General features: G+C 33.5%; 2 protein-coding genes across 7 annotated transcripts in view; one reads left to right on the top strand and one right to left on the bottom strand.

Annotated features, from left to right (window-relative positions):
* Window positions 1-99: 99 nt before the first annotated feature.
* On the top strand, window positions 100-7,949 carry RagA-B (Ras-related GTP binding A/B). Its single transcript, XM_022079807.2, has 8 exons — window positions 100-270; window positions 719-818; window positions 1,692-1,758; window positions 2,213-2,435; window positions 2,526-2,621; window positions 3,695-3,909; window positions 4,260-4,375; window positions 6,862-7,949. Exons 1-8 carry the CDS (start codon window positions 259-261, stop codon window positions 6,954-6,956), a joined length of 924 nt encoding a protein of 307 aa, XP_021935499.2. The 5' UTR covers window positions 100-258; the 3' UTR covers window positions 6,957-7,949.
* Window positions 4,742-8,650, bottom strand: part of LOC110837553 (phospholipid-transporting ATPase IF-like) — a 50,344-nt gene continuing 46,435 nt past the window's right edge. For all 6 annotated transcript variants that reach the window (XM_022079792.2, XM_022079791.2, XM_022079793.2 and 3 more), the window contains one exon: window positions 4,742-6,168. The gene's annotated coding sequence lies outside the window, so the exon portion shown is untranslated. The remainder of the gene's footprint in view (window positions 6,169-8,650) is intronic.

Below are 8,650 nucleotides of genomic sequence, written 5' to 3'. Positions count from 1 at the left end.
AAGAGAAACAACATCAGAGCAAGTTTTAGGCAGACATATTGACTAGACTCCGCACCATCTCTTGCTCCTGTATTTCCATCACTTTGAAGTCAAAGTGTGAGACACAAATGTTTACGTGATTGTGTACGATTGGGAGTTCAGGGGTAATACAGGTCGCTAGCCAGTACAAGCGTGTTTACTCTAGTAAATTTGGTATAATATATTTTAAAAGTTTTCATTGATGCTACATAAAATATCTGTGCCTCATTAATATCAAAAATGAAGAAAAAGGTTAGTGTCATGGTATAGTAATATTTCAATTACACTTCAGATGCATTTATGGACTGGCATGTTTCTCTTCGAATTTCGTAACATATAACTTATTGTGAACAAGGCACATAGTATATTTGTTTATTTTGTATGTCCTTCGGTAAAGTTCCCTTATTTCGCTGCAGGATATCGTAACGCAATGTCGGTTTTAATATTTGTAATTATATATTTATCCTTATCTGAAATTACATTGCATTTTATTTATTTTCGTTACAATTAATTTAACATTTTAATCAGATGTTTTTCTCAGCCAATTAATCCACCTTTAAACCTGAAAGTGGCATTACATATTGAACATTATTAGCAATTTGCCATGTTTTATTGGTTTGATAATTGTCTCTGTTGGAAAGCCAAAATTACAAATGTAGCGTATATTCACTGATTAGTTATGTGTGTTAAATGTTTTCAGGTCCTTTTAATGGGAAAGAGTGGGTCTGGCAAAACGTCAATGCGGTCAATAATCTTTGCTAATTATATTGCAAGGGACACCCGTCGTCTAGGAGCCACAAGTAAGTTCTTTGATGATATTTATTATTTATGGTTCTTCAGTTTTAAACCTTGTAAAATAAAAATATATATTTGGTACTCAATGTACAGTTTTATCTGCACTGTTATTTTTAATGAATTGAAGACAATGACATGCTGCAAGTACCAGAAGATTGTAGGATGAGAACCTGGCTCTCCCATCCCTTATCCCAACAGCCTGTGGCTTCACCTTAATTTTTACCAACTTCAGCACTCTATCTGCACACAATTATGAATGAAACTGGTAATGATATTAATGTCTAGATATGGATGGTATGCACTGCTTTCTGTAAATACAGAACAGAAATGAATGAAAAGTATTCACAATTAATGAACACAAAAGAAGCCAACAACATACAAACATGACATGTACATGTGTTTTTGATGGGAACTGACATGACCTCTACATAAACTCTTTTCTATTGTAAAGTAGCAATTTAATTATCCCAGGCCTTGTCTGCATGTGCTCATACCTCAGCTTGAGCAAATAAATGTAGCTCTGTTGTTAGGTCATTTTAATTTCAGACACAAGTTGGAAACTTGTAGCATAGTACACTCCAGTAGACTAGGTGTATAAAGAATAATCAGATATTCACTGGCAAAACAATGCAACTACACCACATTTGGCATATATGACTGTTGGCCATTGTTGTTTAAAGGCAGACAGCTGAGCACTGATTGCAAGCATCATTGAATCATGACTCCTAGTATAGTACATGTGAAATCACCAGTCATATACTGTTCCATTATTTATGAATAACTGACAGTGGAATGTTACTGCTGCTGGAAGAATGCCAACCCTGCATATTACTAGAATATTTTACTAATGAAGTCTAATTTCTTTTTCACTTTTACAGTTGATGTGGAACATTCTCATGTCAGATTTTTAGGAAACTTGGTCCTAAACCTTTGGGACTGTGGTGGGTAAGTAAGTGTAAAGAGCATTAAATGTAAGTCCCAAGCAGAATAAAACACTTTCTTAAAATACTTAATTTCCATTCTCATGTTCTTTTTATCCAATTATGTTCAGGGATGTATGAAAGTAAAATCTTGGCTGTCATGTTTTGAATTATTATGGGATAAACGGTAATTCACATTATATAAAGTTCTCTCTGAAGTTTTGAATTTTGTCAGAAGACCCAAACTGTGCATAGAATCATCAGATCAGATTTTAGATAGGCATTGGTCTTGTGATTACCTAGGCCATTGTTTGTCCTGACAGTGCATCCAAATTCCATTAGTACTAAGATACCTGGATTGAAGTCTCAAATTATCGATTATGATAATTCTTTACATGTTCATTCTGATAAATTTTGGCATTCCATTGTTTCAAATCATTTTGTAATTTCTATCCCTTTGTTGCTGTTCTTACGACCAGTCAGGAAGCATTCATGGAAAATTATTTTGCCAGTCAACGGGACAATATTTTCCGCAACGTAGAGGTCCTCATCTATATTTTTGATGTTGAAAGTAGAGAAATTGACAAAGATATGCATTACTACCAGAGTTGTTTGGAAGCCATTTTGCAGAATTCACCTGAAGCAAAAATTTTCTGCTTGGTTCACAAAATGGATCTGGTTCAAGAAGATCAGAGAGATTTGGTAAGACAACCTATATCTGGTATGAGTAATGAAAGCTAAGTTTGGAGGACGTGGAATACAGTCTTAGTGTTCTGTTTATTCTTATTCTAGATATTTCGAGAGAGAGAGGAAGATCTGAAAAGATTGTCAAAACCATTAGAGTGTACATGTTTTCGAACTTCAATCTGGGATGAAACATTATACAGGGTAAGAATTATGCTTATTCAGTACTACTAAATTCAGCATCACAAATCAGTCTTTCAACCTTGGAGGTGAATTGGAAAATACATTTTCTACTTTCAATGGTAAGCATATAGTGCTCACTGCAGAAAACAAATTGTGTTTATATAATAGCTACCATAACAAATATTGCAAATCTTTTGTTATCAGTAGCCAGTTACTATTCAAATGCAAAACCAAGTACTCTCAAAATCTGTAAAACATACAAGATTGATTATTTAAGTATTAGGATACTAATCCTACAATTAGGAACTTACCTGATACTGATTTTGAACCATTCATTCCTGATGACTTGATATCTAGAGTCAGTTGTAAAAATGCTGGCTATGGAAATGTAATTATGTTTAAAACCTAAACATCAGTGCACAGATTTTATAACTTCCATAGATTAACATGTGCTGACAATTAGTACCACCACCCAAGCAAAGTGATTAATAAAACAGGCTATTATCACATAGTAAAAAAAATGGATACCTACAAATAAATGCGTTAACAAAAAATTGTAATTTATAGCCTGATGATGGAACACTATGTACATAATGTAAAATGTGGAAACATGTTTGTAGATAATATGTTATAGTAATATGACATTAATCTTAGGCTGATGTAATAAAATTTACACCATGACAGAATTCATTATAAAATTAAACCAAATAATGTATGCATATAGTTTTGAATTTTCATACATTCCTTATTCTGTTTAATAACAGACATATTATGACAGTTGAAATGGGAAAACAGATATATGCTGTGCAGCAAGTTCTACTATGACAATAATCAGTTCCTAATTGATGAAATGCAGCATAAAACATTTTAGTATAAAAGACAAATCAGATTCATATCATTACTTAACACTAATATTTTCCATTTTTATAATTAACTGTTTTCCTCTGTTTCTTTGTCTTTGAATTTCTTTAAATTTTGCTGTGCTTCAACTTTGCCCCTGAAAGTTATGTTCCTCCAATCTGTCTCATATGCAAGAGGATCATATCTCTAATCTTCAAGAACGTTATATTTTATTGACAATGTAATGTTGACAGGCCTGGTCTTCTATTGTATATAAACTTATTCCAAATGTGAAGGAATTGGAGCAAAGCCTGAATCAGTTTGCTAACATCATTGATGCAGATGAAGTATTGTTATTTGAACGAGCAACATTTCTAGTTATTTCCCATTGTCAGCGACGTCCACACAGAGATGTACATAGGTTTGAGAAGGTGTCTAACATCATTAAACAATTCAAACTAAGTTGCAGGTATGTACTTATGCAATAAATAATTTGTGTATAGTGATACTGAAGAGTAATATGTTCTTCATACACTTACAATCAGTCTGTTCTTTAAATTTTAAGTTTCAAATAATTCAAGATGGCTGTGTTCTGTGTTGTTGGGCTGTGTAGTCTGGTAGAAGTATACCGAAGTTTCAGAGGCCCTTGCTGCCTCCATCATCAGGGCACCCTGATCATAGAGGTAGCAAGGACCTCTGAAATGTCGGTAAACTTCTACTAGACTACACGGCGCAACAACCCAGCAGACAGCCATCTTCAAACTTGCCACCATGAAAAACTCAAATCCTATGTTTAAATAATTGTTTTTATTTTTCTAGTAAATTGGCTGCTCAGTTCCAGAGCATGGAAGTTCGAAACAGTAATTTTGCTGCTTTCATTGATATGTTCACTTCCAATACTTATGTGATGGTCATCATGTCTGACCCTGCAATACGTAAGTTTTCTGCCAAAATGATCATGTGTAGAATTATTGTATTCAGGCTGAATTAGAATATAACAAAGGCATTTGTGGTGAGTGTGATGAATCTTAAGAACAGTGCATCTTTTGGACAGTTGAATTCATATTGAGTGCCTTGAGAATCTTCTGTTTTAGATGGTATCACTATTGTAATTTAAGTAGGTGAGAAATGTAAGATAATTTAAAATAATGAAGATTTCTGTCTTCTGGGTTGTTGCGCTGTGTAGTCAGACTACACAGCGCAACAACCCAGAAGACAAATCTTCATACTCACCGCTGTGAAAACCTCAAATCTTACATAATTTAAAATAGACTCCACCACTTACATCAATAAGGCCCCAGTTAACACAGACAAGAAATTAATATATTATAACTGAGAAGATTAATTGTATACACACACATAACTTTTATGTCAGGGTTATTTATAACATTTCATTATAAGATACAAATAATTTTCTAAACTTTTAAGTTCAGTAATAATGCTTTATATTATAGTTTGTTATACTTTAACCATCTTTGGTTTCAATTATAGACTTTCATTGGAGTTCCCTTCTTTATAATTTTTGTAAAGTTGTATGTTGTCCTGTGAGTCATCAAGTGTAATCAATTTTAATATCTCTCTTTTACTAGTCTTCTTAACAGTTTAGGTTTGCCTTTTATTTCATAACATCTACATTCACAAAAACACTACTTCACTGGAAAGTATTTTTCAATATATCCATCAGGTACTCATATGTGAATGTTAATATTAAACCTAATCTTTGTGCAGCACATACTGAAAATACAGATTTAAGTAGAAGTACAAGTTTATAAGGTTTTCTAAATATAATACTTTTTCTTCACTAGACTTGCTTAATATCACAGCATGTAGCTTTGATGAATAACATATTGCTGAGATGAATGTTCAAACTATGTGAAGTGTAACTTGCTAGGAAATGTCGTAGAAGATTTGGAAGAATATTTCCCATGGTTTCAGTTCCCAACAGAAACTCTGTTAATAATCTTGTCAACAAGGTAAGAATGACTGGTATGTGAATAGACAGGAAACCAAAACATCAGCATTGAATATTAACAGAAGAAAAGTTGGATGATATTGGAGCTCAGCTTGAACAATTGCCTTGTAAATCTCTTAAAACACACTGAACAAGGGACAAAAGTATCAAGAGGGGCCTCAAGAACTATTACAAAATTATTAAAGCTACAGCCTGACAAGACAACAGCTGTGCAGTCACTACAGCCATGTGATTCAGTAGCCAGCCGCAGTATCTTTATTCAGTGATATTTAAAAACTATAGTCTACTGAACCAATCCACACACAAAAATAGTACTCATTCATCTTGATGTGCCTTGTGTTGCCAGATGACAACTACAGTGTGAACCAGAATCTGTTCAGAAGGTGTGGAAAATGTATCTGAGACAATGTTTTTAGAATCTTTTGTAAGGTAGATAAGTAAACTTCACTATATGATCTATCACAGCAGCTGACCAACTAGGAAGGCAGTGGTATAATTGCCAATCTTCCCTATCTTTTGTGCTTTTCTGATGAAATTCAGTGCTTGAAATTTGTGGTGATTCTTTAAGCCTTGATAATGTAAAGCGATGTTTGGTCTCAGAGATCCAAACTGTGAGATCAGGAATAGCACACTGCATCATAAATCAACTGTTAGCTGGTCATGCCAATTTGTTGCACTGGTAGTGTTACTGTAATTCTGTAGATTCCGTGGAAAGACACTGGTTGATAATCATCCTGATGCTCTGTCCATAGGGATCTGCAAGAAATATGTTACATTTGTACTTATAATTCTGTTTGAGATATGTTCCATAGAATATTTCACTATATTGCAACTGAAGTATTGTTCTTAAATTGTCCCCCCCCCCAAAAAAAAAAAAATATATATCCTCCTTAGACCAAGTATTTATGATTATGTTAAACCCTTCAATTAGCATGTTGAATACTGAAATGGTGCTGCAGTGGAAATAGTGTTTGTTGTGTACTGTTTTAACTGAAATTAGAATATAAAGTTACTGTGATATTATCCTATGAAATAGAAACATTCATCTTGTAGTCAGATTTGCCCATCTAATATTATTGAAAACAGCAGCATCGGTAGTTTGACAGAAGATACATAGAAGAAAATATAACATATAAGAGATGAGGTGTTACAGTAATTAATGTAAAAGCAAATTTGTAAGTATACACATTAACCACAAAGATGGCCTCTTATTAAGTGAGTCCCTCATCTTTACAGCATTACATACCGTCAGGTTGCAAATAGAGGTAATAGCCTCTAGATATAGAAGATAGCTGCGTATATACTGAATAAACTGTCGCAGACAGAACAAATGATGGTCCTCCAGCTTGGGGGTTTCAGAGGATGGCTAATAACTCACAATTAAAAAACCAGTATATTACAAAATGCAGTAAGATATTTTAAACAACATAGTTTCTGTCTTTGTTGCAGCTTCTGAAGCAACCCTCATCAACATCCGGAATGCAAGGAAGCACTTTGAAAAGTTGGAACGTGTTAGTCAAGCACAAAGTACACTTGCAAAGTAAAATTTTCAGAAGAAATTAATTACTGAATAAGCTATATAATATATACTTATATGTGGTAAAGCCCTTTTGAAAATATTTGTGGAACCTGTTAGAACATAAGAAGACCTTTTAGGAGAATAAAATGAGAACATGTTTTAAGAGGACCTATAGACAGTACCTAAAATAAACATTTTTTACAGAAACTTCATTACATCAAGGAAGCCAAATAGTTTTTACATATATATAAGATATTGCACATTATACTTTGTATGAAAATGGCCCAACATTTTTAAAATGTCAGACTGTATATACAATCTCCAAGAACCTTCCACATTGTTATGTGCATTTTCATGCTGTGTTATGAAAGAACACTATATTTTGATGGGAACATTGAAGTTAATTCTCGAGTGATCCCTCTTGTTACAATTTCTTCATAATACCTGCCCTTAAACTGCATCCCTTATGAAATTACACTATTCTGTCTAATCCAAAGATAAGGTATGGACCTGTTTTTTCATCTCAGTTCCCAAATTCATGAAACAGAATGCAGTGGATTGTGATGGTATGAAGATGGGTTTTGATGAGGGCCAATGGTATGATTGGGAGTCTGATGTGCCACTCTGCTGGACCACAGTATGACTGTTATAAATTTACAAAATTACATTTCTTCTGGAACTTTTTCTATGGTATGCACATGCAAGTGCCACTAACAAAATTTATTAGCATGTTTGATGTGACCTGATTTGTAATCTAAACATCACTGTAATTTATGCATGTATAAGTTTCATGTTCCATTCCTATTCTGATTATGTTTGCTCATAGACTGGTATTATTATAGTATGAGTTAAACAGCCAACTGTATGATAAGCACAGTGAGCTCTTGTGCTAAAAAAGTTATATGTTATTAATTTAATACTGATTAGAGAGCTGAAAAGATGAGCAAGAAATTCTGTAAACCTGTGTATTAAGATGAATTTTCCAAATTGCAAATAAATGAGATGTGTTTGTATCATAGATTTAAAAACTTTGTTATTTACAACAAACATGCAATGAAAGCTATTTTCCTTCTTAATTCAGTTACTAAACTAAAACCATAGAAAAGTTAAATATAAATGTTTTTGAATATGGTGTTGTCATAAAGAAGATTATTTTTATTTCTGGACACTGTTCATCATAAGTTGTTTTCAGAACCAATGTTTTGGAAACTGGCTCTGTTTCTGTTGTGAGATAGCTGGGTAAGTAACTAGTCTTTATCACAGAATCCCTACCAAATCACCCATATCAGCATTTTCACAGCAAACATAGTCTTAACTGTAATAAAGTAGTAGAAATTTAGAGCTGGAAGAGAAATGAAAACATGAAAATTGTGTACCTCACGGGACAAACGTCTTAGAAAGTGGTCAGGGATGGAAGAATACATACTATGTAATACGATCATTAGGAAAGTGGGTTATGAGGCTGTGAAATGGAAGCAGCAAAGTACTTAATAATTGCAGTGTTTAATTAATCCAAATATTTTCCTGGGTTTATAAATACTGACTGGTGGCCATGGCCATTAAAGTATGGTGATAAGCTTTGATCATTCCAAGCCAAATGAATGTTTGCCAGTTTCTCATCACTATGAATCGACCAATTCATTGCCACAAGCCTCTCCCATCTAGTAATGCACACTTTCAGTTGAAAAGCCTAAAAAGCAATTCCCATGACATACCAGT

Source organism: Zootermopsis nevadensis, unplaced genomic scaffold (assembly GCF_977971745.1).
Source record: "Zootermopsis nevadensis isolate Lab colony 2312 unplaced genomic scaffold, Znev_1.0 Znev_ptg000004l, whole genome shotgun sequence".
NCBI lineage: Eukaryota > Metazoa > Arthropoda > Insecta > Blattodea > Termopsidae > Zootermopsis > Zootermopsis nevadensis.
This window is presented reverse-complemented; position numbering and strand designations above follow the sequence as displayed.